At 47.7% G+C, this 27598-nt stretch overlaps 1 protein-coding gene across 5 annotated transcripts in view; it reads left to right on the top strand.

The window, feature by feature from the left end:
• The window catches only part of LOC122933831 (zinc finger protein 595-like), a 58558-nt gene that overhangs the window by 8063 nt on the left and 22897 nt on the right, over positions 1–27598 (top strand). For all 5 annotated transcript variants that reach the window (XM_044288894.1, XM_044288895.1, XM_044288891.1 and 2 more), the window contains exons 3-7: positions 3112–3238; positions 5395–5493; positions 6946–7050; positions 7268–7339; positions 18332–18427. In XM_044288894.1, coding sequence (XP_044144829.1) covers positions 3112–3238; positions 5395–5493; positions 6946–7050; positions 7268–7339; positions 18332–18427 — 499 coding nt within the window. The remainder of the gene's footprint in view (positions 1–3111; positions 3239–5394; positions 5494–6945; positions 7051–7267; positions 7340–18331; positions 18428–27598) is intronic.

The raw sequence follows: 27598 nt of genomic DNA, 5'->3' as shown, positions 1-27598 counted from the left end.
AAAATACCACACCATCTAACCTGTCAGATGAACATTGTAAATGACAAAAAATAAAAACGATGCCAAAACAGCTATTTTTGGTTCCCTTACCACCTGAGAGGTTTATTGACTCGGTTCAGCGGGATCCCTGTCATCGAGGCTAGGTGCTGGCAGTGAAATCGCGGGGCTCCGGTTAGAAGCCTGCCATAGTAAACTCCCTGCTGCTGTGCGCACTAAGCAGCGACTGTGTAACGTCCTAGTCTCCCTATAAGATCTCTGTAATGGTGAATAGGACAAGGGTTCCAGCCCCTTTAAGTGGCTAAAGCAAAAAAATTAAGTTTAAAAAAATAAATAAAAATTAAAAGTTTTAATCGCCCCCCCTTTTCCAATTTTACATATAAAATATATAAACAATAAAAAAATAAACATATTGGGTATCACCACTAGGGATGAGCGAATCGACTTCGGATGGTGCATCCGAAGTTGATTCGCTTAAAAATTCGTTGGAATTCGGTTCCAAGGTTTTTTACAGTAATAATTAATTCCCAAAGTTATTACACGAAGTCTTGCGCGACTTTGCGAAGAAATGGCTTCGTCTCATTGGAGCCAATACGTTGTAATACTGTACGGAGAAGGATCTCTGTACAGTATTGGAACACATTTGTAAGCGAATCAACTTCACATGTACCATCCGAAGTCGATACGCTCTTCTCTAATCACCATGTCTGAAAGCCTAAACTATTAAAATATTTTTTAAAAAATCTCCTATGCAGTGAAGGCCGTAACAGAAAAAAAAAAAAAATGCGATGATGGGAGAGAGATGAATATTGGAGCGGGATATCTGTAGGACCGGGAGGTTGGGTTTATTGTTTGAAGGTCTATAAGGCGGAGGAGCGGAGAAATGGTAAAATACTGGAAGTTCCTGAAATATTGAAGTTTTTGATGAACATGACAATTAAAGGTGCATTCTCCAAATAGTATAAGTTAATAAAAAGGAAAGTGGAGAAATACTCCATGGGAACAATATTTGGGGATAATATCTCCCAATGATTCTTAGTAGGATCCCTAAACCTTCCTGGCGTATAGGATGTCACATAAGGCTAGTTTCACTCTAGCGCTTGATACCTGGCTGGCTGTTCGCGCAGTGGTTTTCATCCAGCCGATTTTCGCGCATATTTTCTGGTTTGCGCACAGATCTTCGCCAGTCCTCTTTATAGTTAATGGGGCCGGACGGAGACTCGCAAACTTCTGGCAATGCCAGATACAGAGAGATCCGGCCGGCTGTTCCCTGCCACAACAAGCCGGCCAGATCTCAAGCTCTAGTGTGAAAATAGCCTAAGTGTTTTACTGTACATAGTTTACCGTATTTTTCGCCCTATAAGACGCACCTAGGTATTAGAGGAGGAAAATAAGAAATAAAATATTTCTCATTAGACCACCAATGTTAATCAGATCAAACCCCAATGTTAATAAGACCCTCAGATCAGAGAAAAATAAATAAAAAATCAACTCTCCTCCCCTGCTCCGGGCGCCGCTGCTCCTTCTGAGATCCAGCGCTCTTCCTTGTCTTCCTGCCGCACCGCGGTGTCACCTGATGTCGCACAACATGAGGTCGCAAAGCGCCAACATCCTGACCGATCACAGTGGCCGAGGAAGACCAGGTAGAGGTGAGTACAGAGCCCGCACGGGAGCGATGCATTCACCACTCCCCGGTCCTCCTGTGCTAATGGGGGGGCGAGAGTCTGTCTTATAGGGTGTAAAATACGGTACTAAAAACATTGCAAAATGTTAGGAATAAAGAAGTTAACTGTCCAAAATGTGGCATGGATGATGCGGGTAACGTTCATGTTTTGAGAGGATGTGTATAAAACTAGGGCAACGCGGTATAAGATGGTGTATGGACGGCGTATTGGGAGGATTGAGGGTGGAGTCAGTAAATATACTCCAGGACAGTGATGGTTAACCTCCTGCACTCCAGCTGTGGTGAAACTACGACTCCCAGCATGCTCCATTCATTTATGTGACGTTCTGAGAACAGCCAAGCAAGTGTGCATCTTGGGAGTTGTAGTTTTACCACAGCTGTAGTGCCGGAGGCTAGCCATCTAAGTCAGACAGATGGGGGCTCTGAGACCCGCACCGCACACAGCCTGCCCTCCATGCATTTCTACTGGAGTCCTGAAAAAGCCGAGCAAGGGCGTTCAGCTATTTTCAGAAGTCTCATAGAAAGGAATGGAGAGCACACTGCACAAGCGCGTTCACTTCTGCAAGACTGCGGAGATAGCCAGCGCTCGGCTATTTTCAGAGCTCTCATAGAATGAATTGAGGGCGGTCGCGCAATTTCAAAAAAATAATAAAATCTTGCCGTTTTCTCACTTGTCTTTTGGGAGCAGCTACATGGGCCACAGACACAGTGGTCTGGACCGGACCCCTTCGACTTCTACGGGAGAGTTTTCTGGGCAGAAGGGAGCAGATAAGCGGTGATATCACCTGTTGTGAATGGTTGATCCTGTGTTATCTATACAGAGGTGATATCTATCACTGTAATCCGGTCTGTGATGATAATGCGATGGATACTGAAAATGTAGCTGTTCAGAGCAGGAAATCATGACTAAGGACGGGCGAATCGGCTTCAGATGAAAAATCAGAAGTTTATTCGCATAAAACTTGGTTACAATACTGTACGGAGCGAGCGCTCCGTACAGTATTAGAATGTATTCGGCTCATCCCTCATCATCACCTATTATTACACCTAGTGGCCAGTGTGAGAATTGTGGGATTATACATATTTTTTAAAGAATTAACCCTATCAAACTGGCTAACATTAGCGATGTGCTGTCAGCTGAACCGAACTAGTCTTTTCCTACTTTTATCTATGCCGCCGTTACACCAGAAATATAACTTTTATAATATGCAAATTAGCCTCTAGGAGCGGGGGGGGTTGTTCCTGCTCCGAGAGACTCCGTTCTCCCACCTCTGGCCATGCTACACTAGATTGACAGGTCCAGGCAGCGTTGATCTCCTACTGCTTGGCCCTGTCAATCTAGTGTAGCATGGCCATGGGTGGGAGAACTGTATGCCACTGTCTTTTGTGTAGAGACTAAAAGCCCATTTCGTTCCGCTCTTCCTCTGCAGATGTCTGTGACGTTCCATGACGTGGCGGCCTGCTTCTCCGCCGAGGAGTGGGTGGGGCTGGAGGACTGGCAGAAGGACCTGTATAAGAAGGTGATGCTGGAGATCCACTCTGCACTGGAGGCCATGGGTGAGAGCCCGGGGGGCACCATACAACGCTTCACGTCTCCTGGCCTGTCTGACGGGTGGAGGTCCGACTGTCGGCACCCCCGGCGATCAGATCTCTCCTGTCCTGATGGTTTGTTACAGTGTATCAGTCTGAGGTCCGGGCTGTTTAGCGGACAGAGGGTTTTCTAGACTGGATACAACTGTAACAAGCCCTCAGCTTTGAGAAGCATTAGAACTCTGCATGTGTCATCAGGAGTGTTCTCATTCAGTGACAGCAAGCAGACACCCTGAAAGTGGTGAGGAATTTAATCAAAGAAAGTTAAGGAGGTTAAAAAGCAGGATCTGCCCTATAAGATCACACACTGTGCCTGGTGGGGTTGATACTGCAGAGTAAGACGATACCTCATGTCTGTTCCTTGTGCCATTCCGGAGGAAAAAAGTAACTTTTTCTTAATATGTAAATTAGGTTTTCGGAGCACCAAGTACCTCATTTACATATTAGGTTACACAGACAGAAGGTCTGTCAGATCACCGGAGAAGAGCGTTTGTGTAAACCATTGTTTCCGATAATCCACCCGCTCGTTCATCTAGTAACATACACAGTAACATAGTACATAAGGCCGAAATAAGACATTTGTCCATCCAGTTCGGCCTGTCATCCTGCAAGTTGATCCAGAGGAAGGCAAAAAAAAACTGTGAGGTAGAAGCCAATTTTCAACACTTTAGGGGAATAAAAAATTATTTCCCGACTCCAATCAGGCAATCAGAATAAATCCCCGGATCCCCGACCCCTCTCTAGTAGCTATAGCCTGTAATATTATTACGCTCCAGAAATACATCCAGGCCCCTCTTGAATTGCTTTATTGTACTCACCATCACCACCTCCTCAGGCAGAGAGTTCCATAGTCTCACTGCTCTTACCGTAAAGAATCCTCTTCTATGTCTGACTAGTGATCTAGTGATCGTCTCATTCTGCTGGCGCTGAAAGTCATCATTCCTGCGCAGCAGACGTTGGTGTATAGACAGTGACCTGCTGCGCTGGACACTGATTCTCTATGGGGACAAGTGATCGCCGTATCTGTCACTATAGTGGAGGAGATTGCTGCGTGCAAGAGTAGCCCTCACCCCGCAGAGGATCTGACAGTGGGCCAGATCGTCCGTACCTGTAGAAGGACACAGAGAGCCTCTCCTCTCGTTCCATTGATTGAGGGCTCATGTACTGCGGTCCGCAATGCACGGGCGCCGGCAGTGTGCCCGCTGTTTGTGGATGCGGACCCATTCAGTTGAATGGGTCTGCGATCCACAATATTCTGTCCGCACTGGACAGACAGTTCTATTTGTTGGGACCAAAATCCCAATGAACCACTCCGTACTGCTTCGGTGGGCTTCCGCTCCGTATATTTCGGTCCCACTCAGGTGTGTATAGGCCCCCACTATGGCCACAGGGCACACACGCTCGTGCGCATGAGCCCTGACAAGAGCCAGGCATCTCACCAGCCCCTGTGATCAGACGCCTGCGCTGTAGTGTACACTATCGGCGCAGATGACTACAGCACATGCACTGATGATGTCATCCTCCACCCAAACAAAGTCGTGCGTCACCTCTTCCAGTTGGAGGATGACATCAATGGCGCATGCGCAGTAGTCATCTGTGCTTTCGGGGGAGCTGCAGCACAGGAGCAAGATTACAGGGTCCGGCGAGATGCGGGGGAGGGAGCTCTGGCGCTCCGGCGCTCCGAAGTTCTAATTTACATATTGATAAAAGTTATTTTTCTCAAGTGGAGGAAAATAAATGGGGTTTACTCAGCAGAAGCAACCTCCTACCAGGCATTATGCCTCATTTATTAGGGTTGATCCTTCTGACAGGTGCTCCTAAAAGAAGTTATCCAACTGCTTAAAAAAAAAAAAAGCTGCAAAATGTTCTAAAGCATATGAAATAATATGTCTTTCTCCGCCGGTCCTCCCAGTACTTCACTGGTCTGATGCCTGTACTATGGCAGATGATTGGCTGCAGCCGCGAGGACCGCCGGTTTCTTTTTACTTTTGGACATTTGCAGCTGTTTTTAAATCCTCTTTAGAGGTTTGGTAAGATCAGTGTTTTGTAGACGCGCGAGCCGAGCCGTCAGTGCTGATGTTGGCGGGAAGTCGCCTACTGACCTGTCTCTACCACTGTCTTAGGCTTTGAGATCCTGAACCGCGATGTCTTGTTCTGCATTAAGAAGGTGAAGGACCTGTACATGGACGTCTGTGAGAAGGACCGAGCCAACAGCGGTGCAGGTGAGGAGCGAAGCCGCGTCCACGACTAGAAAAACATGCATGCCTTTTCAGTAATAGCGCCACATCTGGCCTTGGGTTGCATGTGCAATATCTATCCCTTTGCATTTTTTATATTTGTTTTCTTGGCGACGCGGCAGCGCTCACAGATCTGCAGCACCGACACGGCCGGGCTTAGGGCCACCACTGCCTACTTAAAGGGGTCTTACCAGAGGAAAATCTAAAAATACCCTTAAAGGGTTTCCAGGATTTCTCCTCAGGATAGGGCTTTATGTCTGAATGGCGGGGCCCCCAGCGGTCATCTGAACTACACCGCTCCATCCATTCTCTCCTGTGGGAGCTGCACACAATGGACGCAGCGGTGTAGGTGCGGAGCTTCCCCCCGAACAGCTGGTCAGCGGGTGTCGGACCCTCGTCGATCAGAAATCGATGGCCATCAATGGTATAATCCTGGACAGCCCCCTTTAACCCCTTCAGAACACAGCATGTTTTGGAAATTCCATTTTAGTTTTTTTCCTCCTCCTTTTCCAAGGACCATAACACTTTAAAGGACTTGTTTTTTGTGGGACCAGTTGGACTTTTTGACGGCACCATTTAATCTTCCATATAATGTATTGCGAATCTGGAAAATATTTGTCTGTGGGATGAAATTTTTTTTTATTTTTGACATTGTGTAAGCCGTAAAATATACATTACATTATTTATATATATCATTCTGCGGGTGGGTACGGTTACGGTGGTGCCAAAATTATAACATTTTTAGTATGTTTTATAACTTTTAAAAAATTAAAAACCTTTTCTTAAAAAAATGGCTTTGTCACCATATTCCGACTGCCGTAGTTTTTTATTAATATCCTCTTAGAGAACGTGCAACTTTTGATCTTTTTTTTTTTATTCCAATTTTTGGAGGAGACAAGGTGACCTAATAATGGCAGTTCTGACGTTTTCTTAAAAAAAAAAAAAAAACACTTATTTTTACTTTTTTTTTTTTATGTCCCTTTAGGTGACTTGAACCTGTGATAGTTTGAGTGCGTCTACTTCTCGCAGCAATGCTTCTGTACTGCTGGGAGTAGTGATTTTTGCGGCCATTCTATTAACCCTGCGTGAGGTTAAGCAGGCCCCACTGCCACAGCAGCCGATAGGAGGACACATGCCACCGTAGCAATTGGCCATAGCATCTGAGGGGTTAAACAGCTGGGATCAGAGTTATCTCTGATCCCGGACGGCCTGCTGGTCGTTGTCAACTGTCTTAAACAGCTCCGTGAGCCGCCTCCATACGTTCCTCACACACCTTGGACGTACAGTTACACCCATGTGCACAAAGGGGTTCATTGTACATTAAAATGTTAAGGAGGGGGGGGCACGTAATCGTCAGAACGTCTCAGTAGTGCAGCAGAGATGCCAACAATGATCGAATGAGAAGTACATGAAAACTTTGCGCTCTTATGTCTCCAGCCTCCTCTCCCAGAGATCCAAGCCGAATCATGGGGCTGAAACAAGAGCGGGGGGCCCACCTGGTCTCCTGCCAGAAGAAGGGAGCCAAGTCCACCTCTCACCCAGGTAGGATGATGATGGAGTGGGTCAGTTTTAGGATATGGGGTGATCAGCATGCCACCAAGGATCGGGAGTGCAGTGCCGAGGGATCAACTGGTGGCCCATAGTCATCATGTAACCCATGATCAGCCATGTCCTAGACACTAAAATGTAGGAAGATCATATGTGTCTCCAGAATGAGTAGATGTCCAGGAGATGGGTCTGATGTGTCGTTCCTTCACAGCCTGCGGCCCCGACTTACTGCTGAGGATCCAGCAGGACGACCAGACGCAGCAGAGCCCTGCCCACATCAGCGGTAAGTCAGGATTGCGGATCACAAGTCTTGTCTAATCTTCGTCCATCTTCCCACCATTGTATGTACTATGTGCCCATTTCCATCATCGGCTTATGGTTGGCTGGTGTCTTTAGGGACTTTTAATCTTTTACATGGAGAAGATGCATGTGTCTGTCCATGACCAGGCCATGGCTGAATGTGGTCAGCAGCTCTTTGTTAAAGTTGGTGGCCACTTAGATGTCTAGTTGAGTTGAGATGCAGGGGCTGACCGCCATTGGTTCTTGGGTGTTATAAGTATAATGAAGATGGCAATCCTCGGTTCTTTTCCAGATGAAGCTTTATTTGGATTATCAGGCCCAGATACAGTAAGGTTTATAGCCCTTATGATGAACCTACTAAGACCCAGAACGTCGTTACATCAGTCCTTTCACCCTTAATGTCTCCTCAGCCTTCCTTCTTACCTTCTTATACCATTTTTACCCATTGACTAACATGTGGAGGACATCTACTTGAACAGTACAACATTTCAAACCTAAACATTCATCTGTTGGGCTTTTTTAAAACTTAACGTACACGCTGATTGGTTTTGTAGTATTGTGTTAGCGATGGCCGTTAGGGATGCGGAGGCAAAATGACTTGTCCGGGCGCTTCTGTGTAGGCCGCATACAGTAGTCACCCTCACTGTAAACAGTAAAGCCTGTATTACGACTTGACGATTTTTCGGCAGATGATCGCCAACGAGCCTTCGCATGAATGCTTGTTAGCGATCGTTATGCTGCCGCAAATGCTCGTTCTTTGGGCAATTCTGGAACGCCTCCCTCCCGACAATCGCTTGCTGTCTAATACAGGCTTTAATCCATAGGAAGCAAATAGTGACTCTCCTCAAACAGACCCCCGAGCAGGCTCCGTCTGAATAGCAAACTCTGCAAACGGAGAAGAACCTGCCTAAATATCCTCCAGTGCTGGATGAGTGAAATGGCAATGTATGAACGTACTATAATATATGTATAAATAATGTGTATAGTATACCAATATGGGGGACTCTTCTAACAAACAGGGATGGTACAAAGGGGAACTCCGTCTTACACCGTAGCAGAATTGTACAAGATTTTTAGTAGATGTAATAAGGCACCAGAGTACCCGTTGTTGCCTCTAGGTGGCGATGTGTATGAGTTTTATCTGACTCCTATTGACCTTAGTAAGTAAGGAGTAAGAGGCTCTTACACATCGCCTCCTAGTGGCTGCAGAGATCCTTACAAGTCACTGTTAAAGGGCAGCTGTCAGCAGTTCTGTATCTATGACACTGGCTGACCTGTTACATGTGCGCTTGGCAGCTGAAGGCATCTGTGTTGGTCCCATGTTCATATGTGCCCGCTTTGCTGAGAAAAGTGATGTTTTATTATATACCCGCCCGCATCCGGCGGAACAGTCCCGGTTCCTGTCCCGGAACGGCTAAGTTATGTCCCGCCCTCATGGACACAGAGACAGTTCATTGTAATGGTGAAGCAGGGAGTACTGTCACACATCACACTGCTGGTCTGTGTAGGAGGAGCCGGGAATCTGCCTCTGTGCGCCCCCTCCACAGACCAGCAGCGCTGCCACTGCTGGGGAGCGCCGACGTCTGAGCTATGAGCATCAGAGGAACCAGGTGAGTATCTGTGAGGGGCGCATATCTGGGCATCGCTACTGTGAGGGGCGCATATCTGGGCATCGCTACTGTGAGGGGCGCATATCTGGCCATGGCTACTGTGAGGGGCGCATATCTGGGCATCGCTACTGTGAGGGGCGCATATCTGGGCATCGCTACTGTGAGGGGCGCATATCTGGCCATGGCTACTGTGAGGGGCGCATATCTGGGCATCGCTACTGTGAGGGGTACATATCTGGGCATCGCTACTGTGAGGGGGCACATATCTGGGCATCGCTACTGTGAGGGGACACATATCTGGGCATCGCTACTGTGAGGGGACACATTATTATTATTTATTTATTAAAGCGCCATTCCTTCCATAGCGCTGTACATATAAGCGGTGCACATGCATAATACAGACAATTGCACCAAGCATAAACAAGACAAGTTACAAACTGGTACAGAAGGAGAGAGGGCCCTGCCCGTGAGGCTTACAATCTACATCAGGCATGCTCAACCTGAGGCCCTCCAGCTGTTGCGAAACTACAACTCCCATCATTCCCTGACAGCCTACAACTATCATCCTACAGAAGGGCATCGTGAGAGTTGTAGTTTTACAACAGCTGGAGGGCCGCAGGTTGAGCATCCCTGATCTACATGGTATGGGAGGTGCGGGTGAAGCTGGTCATGGGGGTATAGAGGCAGCAGGGTCACTGGTTGGAGGCTTGTCTGAAGAGGTGGGTTTTGAGGTTTCTTTTGAAGGATTCCACTGTAGGGGAGAGTCTGATGTGTTGGGGTAGCGAGTTCCAGAGTATGGAGGATGCACAGGAGAAATCTTGGAGTCGATTGTGGGAAGAGGTGATAATAGGAGAGGAGAGAAGGAGGCCTTGTGAGGATCAGAGAGTGCGTGTGGAGATGAAGAGATGTATGGAGGGGACAGGCTGTGGACGGCCTTGTATGTATCTGTTAGTATTTTGAACTGAATTTGCTGGGCAATGGGGAGCCAGTGAAGGGATTGTGAGAGGCAGAGGAGTAACAGGGTGAGAGGTGGATAAGTCGGGCAGCAGAGTTGAGGATAGATTGGAGGGGTGCGAGAGTGCTAGATGGAAGGCCACAGAGGAGGATGTTGCAGTAGTCTAGGCGGGAGATGATGAGGGTGTGTACAGGCATTTTAGCAGACTCAAAGTTGAGGAAAGCGCGGAGGCGGCAGGTGGTGGAAAGGGCTTGGGATTTGTGGTTGGAAGGAGAGGGCAGAATCCAAGGTCACTGCAAGGCAGCGGACTTGGTTGACCGGGGAGAGTCTGCAGCCATTGATCGTGATAGATAAGTCTGTTGGGGGGGTTGAGCAAGATGGAGGAAAGATGATAAATTCTGTTTTATCCATGTTAAGTTTTAGAAAGTGAGGGAGAAGGAGGATATGGAAGATAGGCATTGTGGGATTCTGGATAGTAAGGTGGTGATGTCTGGACCAGAGAGGTAGATCTGTGTGTCGTCAGCATAAGGGTCCATTCCCACATCCGTGTGTGTTTTGCGGGTCCGCAAAACACAGACAGCGGCAATGTGCGTCGGCACATTGCCGGCACTAAGAGAATATGCCTATTCTTGTCCGCTATTGCGGACAAGAATAGGACATGTGCTATTTTTTTCAGGATCAGAATTGCGGACCCGGAAGTGCGAAAGTGTAGATAGAGAAGAGCAGGGCAGAGCCTTGATGGACACCAACAGAGAGGGAATGAGACGAGGAGGTGGTGTGAGAGCGGGAGATGCTAAATGTCTGGTCTGTGAGGCTATTTTCACACTAGCATTCGGTTGTCCGCTTGTGAGCTCCGTTTGAAGGGGCTCACAAGCAGCCCCGAACGCTTCCGTCCAGCACTAATGCATTCTGAGTGGACGCGGATCTGCTCAGAATGCATCAGTCTGGCGGCGTTCAGCCTCCGCTCCGCTCAGCAGGCGGACACTTGAACGCTGCTTGCAGTGTTCGGGTGTCCGCCTGGCCGTGCGGAGGCGTGCGGATCCGTCCAGACTTAGGCTCCATTTACACGTCCGCAATGTGTTTTGCGGATACACGGAGCCACGGATCCGCAAAACACGAAAGCGGCAATGTGCGTTCCGCATTTTGCGGACCGCACATTGCCGGCACTAATAGAATATGCCTGTTCTTGTCCGCAATTGCGGACAAGAATAGGACATGTTCTATTTTTTTGCGGAAACGGAAGCACGGATGCGGAAGTGCGGATCCGCAAATGTAGATGCGGACAGCACATTCCGGCCCCATTGAAAATGAATGGGTCTGCACACGTTCCGCAAAATTGCGGAACGGATGCGGATCCATTTTGCGGACGTGTGAATGGACCCTTACAATGTAAGTCAATGGGGACGGATCCGTTTGAAGATGACACACTATGGCTCAATCTTCAAACGGATCCGTCCCCCATTGACTTTACATTGAAAGTCTGGACGGATCCGTCTGAGGCTATTTTCACACTTAGAAATATTTTAACAATATAATGCAGACGGATCCATACTGAACGTAGCCACCGTCTGCATTATATGAGCGGATCCGTCTGAGACGGATCCGTTCTGAACGCAAGTGTGAAAGTAGCCTGAGGTATGATGTGATCCAGGAGAGGGCCAGGTCAGTGATGCCAAGAGATGAGAGAGCTTGTAACAGAAGGGAGTGGTCGACAGTGTCGAAGGCAGAGGACAGGTCAAGGAGAAGGAGGACAGAGTAATGTTTTTTGGTTTTGGCTCTTAGTAGGTCATTGGTGACTTTGGTGAGGGCAGTCTCAGTTGAGTGGTGGAGTAGGAAGCCAAATTGTAGCCGGTCCAAGAGGGAGCAGGAGGAGAGATGAATGGACATGTTGTTCAAGTAGGCTTGAAAGAAAGTGTTTGAAGGAATAGCTCACTCTTATGTAAAACAGGACCAGGTGCTCTAGGCCAGAAAAACTGTATCACCCTTACAGATAGGATTAAGAAAATAAATATATTGAATTGGACTGGCACTCTGTATGTGTGGTAATATGGAATAAATATAATAAATGGTATAATATAAGTGATCACAATTTAATTCATAAACATAATATAATGCAATAAAATACACAAGGTAATAAAAAATAATAAAAGCAGATATACGCTAAAAATTAATAGATGGCAGCACTGGTATATGTTGATACCTTTGTTAATTCATATAATGTAGTTAGTATCCTATAATGAGCAAAAAGGTTGGATGAAGTAGGTGTCCTTTCAATCACATTAGAAAGTCCAAAACAATCCCATGCAGATGTAAAGTCCAATAATTGTATGGCTTGTGCAAAGGATTCAGCACCTATGTATTGACTCCTAAATAGCGGTATATAGCAGTCGCTGAAATATGATACTCGAGGTAAGAGAGTTATATCAGATCTTACCTTGAGCCGACTGAAGTGGACACAAACAGTCACTCACGTGTATGCTGCAGATAATCCCACGTTTAAGGCCGGAGCAATGTGGTCTATGGCGTGCTGTGGTGGACGCTAGAATGGTGCGGTCTGTAGCGTGTTGCTGGCTTAGAAACAGCATTACAGAGGGTAAACGAAACACCAAGAGAAACCTTTTTTAAAAAAGACCCCAAGAATCCAGATAACTGTATAACAAATAAAAGTATAGATAATAAAACGGACTTTAGGATTATATTACCTTTTTCTACTCAATACAAAAAAATTGATCGCATTATTAGTAAATATTGGCACTTACTGACACAGGATAAAATAATTGGTTCATTCTTACCATCAAAACCAAAAATTACATACACTCGAGCACAAAATTTAGGTTTAAAAATTGCACCTTCTGTTAAATATAATCCAAAGAAAACCACTTTAACTGGAAATTGGATGAGCCTTAAAGGATTCTACAGATGTGGAAAATGCCAAGGATGCAAAACTACTAAATTTGCAAGAAAAACCACTGACATAATTTCATCACAAAATACCTTCTCCCTAACGGTAAAAAGCTTTCTCACTTGTAATTCCTCCAGCGTAATCTATCTTATCCAATGTCCGTGTAGAAAACAATACATTGGTAGGACAAAACGATGCCTAAAAACTAGGATAAGTGAACATCTGCGTAATATCAGAAACGGATATATAAAACATTCACTATCCAAACATTTTAAAGATGTCCATAACAAGGACCCAACAGGTATGTTTTTTATGGCACTACAAAAGATTGACACACACTGGCGGGGAGGAAAACATATAGATAGAATGTCTAGGGCCGAATCACGTCTGATATTTGACTTTGGGAGTCTGATTCCAATGGGTCTGAACGCCGACCTAGAAATTTTTGGCTTTTTATAGATACGGGTTGTGTGTCCGTTTCTGATGGTGAGCCTCATGTCAGGCTGTTTATCAGCACTGAGTCTCTCCCTCCGAGTCGGACACACATCCCCCCTTCTTCTATTAAATTCTTTTTAAATTCTTTTTAACATGTCCGAAAAATATAGTCCTTAATATGTCCAAACAGTATATTTCTTCTTATACGTCCGAAGAGTCCTGCTATTATTCAATGACATCAAGCAATATGTATCACTAATATATGTTTTTTATTTTTATTTTAATATGCATAATGATCGAATGAACTGTTTAGTATTCGTCTGTTCATTGATTTATTTATTTTTAAACTAATATTGTAGCATTTATTTATTTTATTATATTCATCTAATGTATTTTATTAACACATATTTAATTAAGTTTTAACCAAATAACATTTTATATTACCGCATCAATATTGCACAGAACAGCACCTATGATAAATGGAATATTGAAATAAAAAATCCAAACCGCTTTTTGCAAGTACCTATGATAAATGGAACAAAGAACAAAAAACTGGAATTGAGAATCCAAACCACCTTTTATGTCTCTCTATGCAGTCTATATAAACTCATTCCAAACTTTGGGAGATCAGCTGCCACTGAGGAAGGGGAAGAGGTCCCCGAAACGCGTCTGGCGTAACCAGCTGATATACTCCCATCAGAATCAAGGCCTTTTTTATTACTCAGATGGAATCATAATCTGAGAATATTTCTTTGCAACTACTGGAGCGCTCCAGTGAACAACTATATCCAGATCTCGCCGAACATAGTCTTCGGTACTCTGACTGCCGTATACCAGGTCACACGATACTCTGCTGAAATCCCGGACTGGAGGTACGTCACGAACCACGTGGGACGCAGTACACACTGTGATACAGACGGCCAAGCCAGCAACACGCTACAGACCGCACCATTCTAGCGTCCACCACAGCACGCCATAGACCACATTGCTCCGGCCTTAAACGTGGGATTATCTGCAGCATACACGTGAGTGACTGTTTGTGTCCACTTCAGTCGGCTCAAGGTAAGATCTGATATAACTCTCTTACCTCGAGTATCATATTTCAGCGACTGCTATATACCGCTATTTAGGAGTCAATACATAGGTGCTGAATCCTTTGCACAAGCCATACAATTATTGGACTTTACATCTGCATGGGATTGTTTTGGACTTTCTAATGTGATTGAAAGGACACCTACTTCATCCAACCTTTTTGCTCATTATAGGATACTAACTACATTATATGAATTAACAAAGGTATCAACATATACCAGTGCTGCCATCTATTAATTTTTAGCGTATATCTGCTTTTATTATTTTTTATTACCTTGTGTATTTTATTGCATTATATTATGTTTATGAATTAAATTGTGATCACTTATATTATACCATTTATTATATTTATTCCATATTACCACACATACAGAGTGCCAGTCCAATTCAATATATTTATGTTGTTCAAGTAGCTTTGAGGCATATGGAAGTAGTGATATGGGGCGATAACTGGACAAAGAAGATGGGTCAAGTGAAGGCTTTTTGAGGATGGGTGTAATGGTAGCATGTTTAAAACCAGAGGGGAAGGTGCTGGAGGTTAGTGATAGGTTGAAGAGATGAGTTAGGGCTGGGATAAACACTGTGGTGAGGTTAGCGATGAGGTGGGATGGGATCGGGTCAAGTGCACAGGTGGTGAGATGTGATCTGGAGAGTAGAGTGGAGAGTTTTTCTTCTGTAACCCTGTGTTCAGACCTGAGCGTTCTGAAAGGAGCGCTCTGTATGCGCGATTGTACGGGCGTTTACAAACGCGCATACAGAGACAAGCGAACACACATTGTCGCGCGTTCCCGAATGTCTATGTACGGGAACGCGCGACAAAACGCCCCAAAAAAGCTCAAGAACTTGTTTGAGCGTCGGGCGGTTTACAGTGCGATCGTACGCGCTGTAAAACGCCCAGGTAAGAACCATTCCCATAGGGAAGCATTGGTTTCTCCTTGTTAAGCGTTTTTCAGCGCGTAGGAACGCGCTGTAAAACGCTCAGGTGTGAACTTAGGGTAATGGTGGAGAAGCGGGTTTTGGGAGAAGAGGACTAAGCATCTGGCGTAACCACTGTGTCGGCACATATCTGGCCATAACTACTGTGAGGGGGCACATATCTGGCCATAACTACTGTGAGGGGGCACATATCTGGCCATGGCTACTGTGAGGGGGCACATATCTGGCCGTGGCTACTGTGAGGGGGCACATATCTGGCCATGGCTACTGTGAGGGGGCACATATCTGGCCGTGGCTACTGTGAGGGGGCACATATCTGGCCATAACTACTGTGAGGGGGCACATATCTGGCCATGGCTACTGTGAGGGGGCACATATCTGGCCGTGACTACTGTGAGGGGGCACATATCTGGCCATAACTACTGTGAGGGGGCACATATCTGGCCATGGCTACTGTGAGGGGGCACATATCTGGCCGTGGCTATTGTGAGGGGGCACATATCTGGCCGTGGCTACTGTGAGGGGGCACTTATCTGGCCATTACTACTGTGAGGGGGCACATATCTGGCCGTAGCTACTGTGAGGGGGCACATATCTGGCCATTACTACTGTGAGGGGGCACATATCTGACCATTACTACTGTGAGGGGGCACATATCTGGCCATTACTACTGTGAGGGGGCACATATCTGGCCATTACTACTGTGAGGGGGCACATATCTGGCCATTACTACTGTGAGGGGGCACATATCTGGCCATAACTACTGTGAGGGGCACATATCTGGCCGTAGCTACTGTGAGGGGGCACATATCTGGCCGTAGCTACTGTGAGGGGGCACATATCTGGCCGTAGCTACTGTGAGGGGGCACATATCTGGCCATTGCTACTGTGAGGGGGCACATATCTGGCCATTGCTACTGTGAGGGGGCACATATCTGGCCATTGCTACTGTGAGGGGGCACATATCTGGCCATAACTACTGTGAGGGGCACATATCTGGCCGTAGCTACTGTGAGGGGGCACATATCTGGCCATTACTACTGTGAGGGGGCACATATCTGGCCATTACTACTGTGAGGGGGCACATATCTGGCCGTAACTACTGTGAGGGGGCACATATCTGGCCGTAGCTACTGTGAGGGGGCACATATCTGGCCATTACTACTGTGAGGGGGCACATATCTGGCCATTACTACTGTGAGGGGGCACATATCTGACCATTACTACTGTGAGGGGGCACATATCTGGCCATTACTACTGTGAGGGGGCACATATCTGGCCATTACTACTGTGAGGGGGCACATATCTGGCCATTACTACTGTGAGGGGGCACATATCTGGCCATTACTACTGTGAGGGGGCACATATCTGACCATTACTACTGTGAGGGGGCACATATCTGGCCATTACTACTGTGAGGGGGCACATATCTGGCCATTACTACTGTGAGGGGGCACATATCTGGCCATTACTACTGTGTACTGGAAGGTGTCTAATGAGCCTCTAGGAGCAATGGGAGCGTTGTCATTATTCCTAGTGTCATATTGGCATTTTGTCATAAGTAATTTTAATACTGTGCTGGTGGTGTAGTGGTGTGTCAGCACCACCGTGTGGCCTATTTTGGGTATTATTTTACAGCTTCATTGTTTGTCTTTGCAATCGTATTGATTTTATATTCCTGGTTTGTATTGTGTATAATAAATGACATATATAGTTTTGCATCGACCATTGTCATTTTAGTCACTGCTTGCACAAATCAAATTAAGATACTCGATAAAAGAACTTAGAGGCGATTATGTCCGCCTGAAGGATCATATCATTTTTTTTTATATTTTTCTTTTGATCCTCTCTTTTATATGGAGATTCTTTTTATATAGAAGATATTAGACAATAGGTACAAATCTGCTGACAGGTGCCCTTTAAGGGGAGGATTGCACTGTTCTAACATAGCGGAGCATCTGTGTTGGAAATCATTCATCCTACAGATTGCGATGGCGGGGTGCACTGTTCATTTTCTAACATGGAGGGGACCGGCTCTTGTCTGAACAGTATTTCTATTAATTTCTCTGCCCTCGTGTTGTCCTCCTCAAGGGAACGTGCCATCCATAAATGACCAATTGTTTAAATGAAGTTTGTTAAATACATTTTCCATGGCCCTGAAGTCTAGCAGTTTCACTTTGACCACTAATCAGAATAATTTGCTGACATCTCCTTTTTTTAGCAGTTGTGTACTTATCATCACAGGCAGGATTACAATGACAGATAGCACCAGCGTACATGGATAACACAGGGTCCCCCATGCACAGTAGATGATATCCCAGCTTATCTACTCCCCTTTGCTGCACAATGACTTGTCCACAACACTCATAGACACCAGCGAACATCTCCTGTATCTCCTGTCTATTGTACCCATGTAAAGCATATCTCTAAGTGCTGTTAAAGGGGTTGTGCCATAAACTACTTTTCACTCTAAAGTTTATTTTCATCAGTTACTTTATCCCCCATTCCTCCTTGGATTGTTTTCCATATAAATGTACATCCTTTGCCGTTTTCTCTTGGCCCCCATGCTTGAATCCTACTTCCTGCTTGGTCATGTGTCTCCTGCCCCATCATGCCTTAGGGCAGTGAGCTGGTCATGTGACACTAACCACGCCCCTTGTACTTGTGCATCCTACATTCCCAGGCTCCATTACAGGACGCAGTGGTGATCTCATAACTGTAGCATGAGACAGTTTTTATAAATGGTGGTATTTGGCGAAAGTGATATAACAGTGATATCTGTTTGGGGGGATTCATTGATATTAGTGGCACAACCCCTTTAATAGTAATTCATGCAAGATGGCCGCCCCCCATAATCGCATACAGAAAATAGAATGAAAAAAACTCTGTGATCAGAAAATAGAACGCGAGTCCGTATCTGATTTTAAGTAGTAAAAAAAATATAGGCGACGCGTTCCTTTTAATGTCATATTAAAGAGCCATTCTATAAACCATCTGCCGATCCTGCACGAGCCGGACGTAACGCTCTGTCTCCTCTGTACACAGCTGAGCCGATCCTCACCTCCGTCTTCTCACTGCAGAACGATGAGGAGGAGCTTCACCCGGCGGATGCTGCCGAGAGCCGCCCCATTCCCGCACACAGTGAGTGATGATGATGGGGGTATTCCGCTTTTTGTTTGTTTTCTGATGTGATGTTGTGGATTTATGCTCTGCCAATACTAATGTTCTTCCATCCTGTGTAGCCGGTGAGCAGCAAGGACCTGGGCGCTGTTCTCTGTAAGAGGTGCAATACAGAACTGCTTCAAATAAGTAATAATCCACAGCGTCCTAATAATCAGAAGCCAGATGTCCAGGACCGTCCAGGTCTAGCGCAGTGAAGGTTATTGCCTACATCTGTGGTTGGCTAGTGCAGGGGTTAATGTTTGTTTGCCAGGTGGTCTAGGACAGTTAAGAGGTTAATTCCAGTATCCCTTGTGGTCTTAGGCAGTGAAGGAGTTAATATCATTAAATATGTTTGCTTAGGACAGTGATGGGGTTGATTCCAGTATCCCTGGTGGCCTAGAGCAGTGAAGGTGTTAATGTAAGGATCCCTGGTGGAAGGGTTAATATTGGATACCTTGGGTCTGGGGGTTACTTACCTTTCCAGACTCCCCGGCTGGATAATGATTCATATTCTTGTGTCTTTGCTGCATAGAACATAGAGATGAGTGCAGGGATGTGATAGGACTGAGCAGCGGTAACTGTATGGATGCACAGTGCTCTCTATGACTGGACAGAGCAGTACATCAGGGTTCATTAAGGGAAGAGTGCAGGCAGGCTGCCTGGGGGGACACATTCCCTGCTGTATGGATGCACAGTTCTCTCTATGACTGGACAGAGCAGTACATCAGGGTTCATTAAGGGAAGAGTGCAGGCAGGCTGCCTGGGGGGACACATTCCCTGCTGTATGGATGCACAGTTCTCTCTATGACTGGACAGAGCAGTACATCAGGGTTCATTAAGGGAAGAGTGCAGGCAGGCTGCCTGGGGGGACACATTCCCTGCTGTATGGATGCACAGTGCTCTCTATGACTGGACAGAGCAGTACATCAGCGTTCATTAAGGGAAGCGTGCAGGCAGGCTGCCTGGGGGGACACATTCCCTGCTGTATGGATGCACAGTTCTCTCTATGATTGGACAGAGCAGTACATCAGGGTTCACTAAGGGAAGAGTGCAGGCAGGCTGCCTGGGGGGACCCTGCTGTATGGATGCACAGTTCTCTCTATGATTGGACAGAGCAGTACATCAGGGTTCATTAAGGGAAGAGTGCAGGCAGGCTGCCTGGGGGGACACATTTCCTGCTGTATGGATGCACAGTTCTCTCTATGATTGGACAGAGCAGTACATCAATACATTAGCGTTCACTAAGGGAAGAGTGCAGGCAGGCTGCCTGGGGGGACCCTGCTGTATGGATGCACAGTTCTCTCTATGATTGGACAGAGCAGTACATCAGCGTTCATTAAGGGAAGAGTGCAGGCAGGCTGCCTGGGGGGACACATTCCCTGCTGTATAGATGCACAGTTCTCTCTATGATTGGACAGAGCAGTACATCAGCGTTCATTAAGGGAAGAGTGCAGGCAGGCTGCCTGGGGGGACACATTCCCTGCTGTATGGATGCACAGTTCTCTCTATGACTGGACAGAGCAGTACATCAGGGTTCATTAAGGGAAGAGTGCAGGCAGGCTGCCTGGGGGGACACATTCCCTGCTGTATGGATGCACAGTTCTCTCTATGACTGGACAGAGCAATACATCAGGGTTCATTAAGGGAAGAGTGCAGGCAGGCTGCCTGGGGGGACACATTCCCTGCTGTATGGATGCACAGTTCTCTCTATGACTGGACAGAGCAGTACATCAGGGTTCATTAAGGGAAGAGTGCAGGCAGGCTGCCTGGGGGGACACATTCCCTGCTGTATGGATGCACAGTTCTCTCTATGATTGGACAGAGCAGTACATCAGGGTTCACTAAGGGAAGAGGGCAGGCAGGCTGCCTGGGGGGACCCTGCTGTATGGATGCACAGTTCTCTCTATGATTGGACAGAGCAGTACATCAGTGTTCACTAAGGGAAGAGTGCAGGCAGGCTGCCTGGGGGGACACATTCCCTGCTGTATGGATGCACAGTTCTCTCTATGACTGGACAGAGCAGTACATCAGGGTTCATTAAGGGAAGAGTGCAGGCAGGCTGCCTGGGGGGACACATTCCCTGCTGTATGGATGCACAGTTCTCTCTATGACTGGACAGAGCAATACATCAGGGTTCATTAAGGGAAGAGTGCAGGCAGGCTGCCTGGGGGGACACATTCCCTGCTGTATGGATGCACAGTTCTCTCTATGACTGGACAGAGCAGTACATCAGGGTTCATTAAGGGAAGAGTGCAGGCAGGCTGCCTGGGGGGACACATTCCCTGCTGTATGGATGCACAGTTCTCTCTATGATTGGACAGAGCAATACATCAGGGTTCATTAAGGGTAGAGTGCAGGCAGGCTGCCTGGGGGGACACATTCCCTGCTGTATAGATGCACAGTTCTCTCTATGATTGGACAGAGCAGTACATCAGCGTTCATTAAGGGAAGAGTGCAGGCAGGCTGCCTGGGGGGACACATTCCCTGCTGTATGGATGCACAGTTCTCTCTATGACTGGACAGAGCAATACATCAGGGTTCATTAAGGGAAGAGTGCAGGCAGGCTGCCTGGGGGGACACATTCCCTGCTGTATGGATGCACAGTTCTCTCTATGATTGGACAGAGCAGTACATCAGCGTTCATTAAGGGAAGAGTGCAGGCAGGCTGCCTGGGGGGACACATTCCCTGCTGTATGGATGCACAGTTCTCTCTATGACTGGACAGAGCAATACATCAGGGTTCATTAAGGGAAGAGTGCAGGCAGGCTGCCTGGGGGGACACATTCCCTGCTGTATGGATGCACAGTTCTCTCTATGATTGGACAGAGCAGTACATCAGCGTTCATTAAGGGAAGAGTGCAGGCAGGCTGCCTGGGGGGACACATTCCCTGCTGTATGGATGCACAGTTCTCTCTATGATTGGACAGAGCAGTACATCAGGGTTCATTAAGGGAAGAGTGCAGGCAGCCGCTCGGGGGGGCAGACTTTTCTGGGCAGCTGTAGCTTCTTACAAGTGGTGTCCACCAGAATTCTAAGAATGAAGGGGTGACGGTGTCAGTAGGGGCAGATTTATTTAACTGACGTTTCAGTGTCTGAGAGTCTGATTTATGAGAATTGCTCACCAACAACTAAAAGTTTACAGGTCCCTTTTTCTGGGAAGAAGATGAAATGGAAAGTTGTCTGCTCTTGGGGCTTTCAGAAACCGCCATTTCCATGTGATGAGGTCCCTATCTGGGGAGTACTGGGAGGGTCCTAGTTCAAAAATTATCCTTCAGATCCCCAAGAATATGTCCAACGTACTGCACAGAAGACATATCCAGGATATAGACAACTATTAGTCGATCAGATATCTTTATTATAATTAAGCCGCTGGGCACCACGGGTGTTACTGGTAGCCCATTGGGCACCAGGGACATTATTAGTGAACCCCTGGAGACTGGACAGCTGTGATATTAATAATAACCCACTACACACCTGGGACATTACTGCTTAAGGACTGGTGTTCATGGTCCCTTAAAGGGGTTTTCTGAGATTTTCATACTGATGACCTTTTCTCATTGTTCATCGATGACGGCAGTATTATTCTCCATTGATTCTTTATTGTTAGTTAATCCATGATATGCGTACAGTCGCGGGGTGCCGCGATGGGGTCCAATATGGCCCCGACATATGCAAATATTTATATGGCTGCTGTAGAGGACGAGCCGGTGTACCAAACGACACGTATGGAGAGAATCCTGTGCTGGATCCGACTGACGGAAACAATCTGTTAGAATATGGCAGTAATCGTCCACGTAAAAGGGTGGACTCATTACCGAGGAGTCAGGCGGGCGGTCTCGGATGATCAGAGATTTGACCTTTTATTGATTTTTAGTTTTTCTTATTGTTTCCCCCTTTTTTTCCCCTGCAGGGGTTAATGGTGAACAACATCGAGCATCTCGCTTGTATGGCCATGTGCTGCTGGCGGTCTGACATGTATGATTTGACCATTCCTATAAGAGTTCTATAGACAGGCACGAAGATCGCGATTTGTTTATTTGCAGAGTATATGGCGCGATTATATGCTCCGATGTTGTGTTTGACGTCGGGTGCCATGACGCCTGAAAGTGTGGAGACAGGCTGGTGTAGACAGTGGATAGCGAAGGATCCGATCATGTGACTCGGGCGGAGTCACGTGACCAAGGGGAGGAACAGGGAGCGGCGATACGCTCTGAATTGTGTTTGGAGGTTTCGCAGAGCGGTCGATCGGACCTGAATGAAGACTGGTAAGAAAGCGAGTGGGAGGGGTTAGGGTACACTCACACGTCCGTGTGTAATCCTTTCCGTTTTGCGGTCCGCAAGTAACGGAACCGTGTCCGCATTTTGCGGACAAATGACTTCCGTTTGTGTTCCGTATGTCTGCCGTTTTTTACGGTCTGCAAACAATGGAAGGAAAAAAAAGATAGAGAAAAATAAAGAATTAAGGCCTTCAAAAATATGGAAACGGATCCACAAAAAACAAATTACATACGGAAACCAATAGTAGGACAAGCTTCATATTTTTGCGGACTAGAAATGCGGAAACACGGATGCGGACAACATACTGAACGTTGTCCGCACATTTTATTCACCCATAGAAATGAATGGATCCGCATCTATTCCGCAAAATGCGGAATGGATGCAGATCGGATGCGGATAAAATAATACGGTCGTGTGAATGTTCCAATATGACGATGTGAGCAGCAGAGATGACGCAGAAACATGCGCAGTCAGTGATTGGAGACGCCAAGCAGTGTGCTGCCGCCGAGGCATGCGCAGTCAGTGATTGGAGACGCCAAGCAGTGTGCTGCTGCCGAGGCATGCGCAGTCAGTGATTGGAGGCGCCAAGCAGTGTGCTGCTGCCGAGGCATGCGCAGTCAGTGATTGGAGACGCCAAGCAGTGTGCTGCTGCCGAGGCATGCGCAGTCGGTGATTGGAGACGCCAAGCAGTGTGCTGCTGCCGAGGCATGCGCAGTCAGTGATTGGAGGCGCCAAGCAGTGTGCTGCTGCCGAGGCATGCGCAGTCAGTGATTGGAGACGCCAAGCAGTGTGCTGCTGCCGAGGCATGCGCAGTCAGTGATTGGAGACGCCAAGCAGTGTGCTGCTGCCGAGGCATGCGCAGTCAGTGATTGGAGGCGCCAAGCAGTGTGCTGCTGCCGAGGCATGCGCAGTCAGTGATTGGAGGCGCCAAGCAGTGTGCTGCTGCCAAGGCATGCGCAGTCAGTGATTGGAGGCGCCAAGCAGTGTGCTGCTGCCGAGGCATGCGCAGTCAGTGATTGGAGACGCCAAGCAGTGTGCTGCTGCCGAGGCATGCGCAGTCAGTGATTGGAGACGCCAAGCAGTGTGCTGCTGCCAAGACATGCGCAGTCAGTGATTGAAGACGCCAAGCAGTGTGCTGCTGCCGAGACATGCGCAGTCAGTGATTGGAGACGCCAAGCAGTGTGCTGCTGCCGAGGCATGCGCAGTCAGTGATTGGAGACGCCAAGCAGTGTGCTGCTGCCGAGGCATGCGCAGTCAGTGATTGGAGGTGCCAAGCAGTGTGCTGCTGCCGAGGCATGCGCAGTCAGTGATTGGAGGCGCCAAGCAGTGTGCTGCTGACGAGGCATGCGCAGTCAGTGATTGGAGGCGCCAAGCAGTGTGCTGCTGCCGAGGCATGCGCAGTCAGTGATTGGAGACGCCAAGCAGTGTGCTGCTGCCGAGGCATGCGCAGTCAGTGATTGGAGGCGCCAAGCAGTGTGCTGCTGCCAAGGCATGCGTAGTCAGTGATTGGAGACGCCAAGCCGTGTGCTGCCGCCGAGGCATGCGCAGTCAGTGATTGGAGACGCCAAGCAGTGTGCTGCTGCCAAGGCATGCGTAGTCAGTGATTGGAGACGCCAAGCAGTGTGCTGCTGCCAAGGCATGCGCAGTCGGTGATTGGAGGTGCCAATGCGCAGTCAGTGATTGGAGACGCCAAGCAGTGTGCTGCTGCCAAGGCATGCGTAGTCAGTGATTGGAGACGCCAAGCAGTGTGCTGCTGCCAAGGCATGCGCAGTCAGTGATTGGAGGTGCCAATGCGCAGTCAGTGATTTGGAGGCGCCAAGCAGTGTGCTGCTGCCGAGGCATGCGCAGTCAGTGATTAGAGGCGCCAATGCGCAGTCAGTGATTTGGAGACGCCAAGCAGTGTGCTGCTGCCGAGGCATGCGCAGTCAGTGATTGGAGGCGCCAAGCAGTGTGCTGCTGCCGAGGCATGCGCAGTCAGTGATTGGAGACGCCAAGCAGTGTGCTGCTGCCGAGGCATGCGCAGTCAGTGATTGGAGGCGCCAAGCAGTGTGCTGCTGCCAAGGCATGCGTAGTCAGTGATTGGAGACGCCAAGCCGTGTGCTGCCGCCGAGGCATGCGCAGTCAGTGATTGGAGGCGCCAAGCCGTGTGCTGCCGCTGAGGCATGCGCAGTCAGTGATTGGAGACGCCAAGCAGTGTGCTGCCGCCGAGGCATGCGCAGTCAGTGATTGGAGACGCCAAGCAGTGTGCTGCCGCCGAGGCATGCGCAGGCAGCGATTGGCGACGCCAAGCAGTGTGTGGAGATAGGAGGCGAGATGCTCATTGATGGAGAAGGTACCTTGCTAATTGAATACAGGCGCACAGGTCTGTTGATTACCTGCAGATATGACCCCATATGTAGGTTTCCAAGTGGGGGGTGCAGGTTTGACAGATGTCCATTGTAATAGGTGAAGTGTGAAGTAGAGGGGGTGACTAATACGGTATAAATGTTTAGAGTAAGCGCTGTATACCGAGCTCGATAAAGACCACATCGTAGTCGAAACGTTGCTGTTTTTATGGGTGGTTTTTGTACGTATTTCATGGATTAACTAACAATAAAGACTGGATGGAGAATAACGCCGCCGTCATCGATGGACTGAATGTCTGTTGGCGGCTGCTGTGGATCGGGGGCCCCAGACTGGCTGATGCATATCTCCTGAATCGAGTCTAGAAGGTACAGAAGTGCTGCTCTACATATAATGTTTCGCTGCTATTCTCATGATAGGTCATCAGTCTCCAACACTCGGGACCCTCGCCGTTCAGCGTTCCTGTGAGCACCGCGGCCTTCTCTCAGGCTTTTGCTAGGCCTGTGACATCGCGTTCATTGGTCACGCGGCCTAGGAGCAGCTCGGCCCCATAGAAGTGAATGGGGCTGAGCGCGATACCAAGAACAGCCACTATGCAATGTACGGCGCTGTGCTTGGTGAGCGGGGAGAAGGCTGCGGCGCTCGCAGGTGTTCCGCTGCCTTCTCAAACACCTGATCAGTCGGGGTCACAGATGTCGGACCCCCACCGATCAGAGACTGGTGATCAATCCAGAGAACAGGTCATCAGTATAAAAATCCTGGAAACACTTTTTAAGCTGGCACCATAGTATTTTTATGGCGCAGTTTGTAGCCGACTGTCCATCAGGCAGCCAAATGTGAGGTCTCGCTGTCAGGAACCACGCAGATAACCCAGAACTGCACACGGGCGCACACTGCTCCGAGGCATCAAACTAGGCTCTCCGAAAGGCCGTGGATTATTAGAGCATACAAGGACTAAGCATTTAAATTTCAGGGCATCTGTCAGCAGTTTTGTTCCTATGACACTGGCTGACCTGTTACATGTGCACTTGGCAGCTGAAGACATCTGTGTTGGCCCCATGTCCATATGTGCCCGCATTGCTGAGAAAGATCATGTTTTATTGTATGCAAATGAGCCTCTAGGAGCAACGGGGGCGTCACCATTACACCTAGAGCAGTGATGGCGAACCTATGGCACGGGTGCCAGAGGCGGCACTCAGAGCCCTCTCTGTGGGCACCCGCGCCTTGGAAAAAGTCTATGGCGTACCAATATGCTTTAGACTTTTCCTGCCATTCATCAGCATAGGACGCACTATGAACAGCACGGGCAGCGCACTGAATGTAGGCTATTAAGCTATTATAGCTAAATGATAGAGTACATGGATGGTATACTATATTGGTATTCAGGTTAAATTGCCGTGTTGGCACTTTGCGATAAATAAGTGGGTATTTGGTTGCAGTTTGGGCACTTGGTCTCTAAATGGTTCACCATTACTGGCCTAGAGGCTCTGCTCTCTCTGCAACTGCTGTGTCCTCTTCACTTTGACAGAACCGGGTGTGATGATGTTTCACTGCCTGGTCCTGTCAATCATAGTACAGAGGGCGCAGCAGTTGCAGAGAGTGCAGAGCCTCTAGGTGTAATGGTAACGCCCCCGTTGCTCCTAGATGCTCATTTGCATATAGTAAAACATAATCTTTCTCAGCACTGCGAGCACATATGGACACGGGACCAACACAGACGCCTTCAGCTGCCAAGTGCACATGTAACAGGTCAGCCAGTGTCATAGGGACAGAACTGCTGACAGATGCCCTTTAATACAAAAAGGTGCAGTGCTTCAAAATACAAAAAAGAGACTAATGGGATAAAAATAGCAGAAGACCTAAAACTTACAAAATGTAATCTCTTCTGTTAAGGGCTGGAGAAATAATGGGCGCACACCCAGATATCGGGTCTGGACTCTGTTCTGTGAACCTCCATGTTATTGTACCAGTAATGGAGAGCAGGCGGCACAGCGGAATAAGCGCTGGTCCTACAGATCCCCGATAATCGGCCGATCATCAGTCCATAAAAGGACCTTTAGTGGAAGCTACAAGGCCGCGCCGGGTTTAGCAGATCCCTTCCATCTAGAAGGTGACATTAAGTAGCAGTATATACTGTATGTCCTCATGTTACGGTATATATTATAATGCAGTGTATTGCACTTTATATCGTGTTACAGTATACACTATTATCCATTGTTTTACATTATGTTGTTTATTAATTTGCCTGATATTTTGGTATTTTACCTTATTTCATGTTACATGATATGTTATATATTATATTATAAGCCATTTTCCACCGTGTAGTTTATTGATTTACCAGACATTGTGCATCAGGTTACATTTAGTGTAATGTGCTGCGGATATTCTCTCGGCACCCGGCGTCTCGGAGGTGTCACCCGCTCTGCAGCGCGGCTATTTTACGCCGCTGCCTCAGGGGTCTGCCTGACACCTGTTATCCCAGGTCTTTATATACCGTGAGTGGGAGGTCCCGCTGGACCGCCATATTTA

Source organism: Bufo gargarizans, chromosome 4 (assembly GCF_014858855.1).
Source record: "Bufo gargarizans isolate SCDJY-AF-19 chromosome 4, ASM1485885v1, whole genome shotgun sequence".
NCBI classification, from domain to species: Eukaryota; Metazoa; Chordata; class Amphibia; order Anura; family Bufonidae; genus Bufo; species Bufo gargarizans.
The sequence above is the reverse complement of the archived record's forward strand: the minus strand, read 5'-3'. Positions and strand labels throughout refer to the sequence as shown.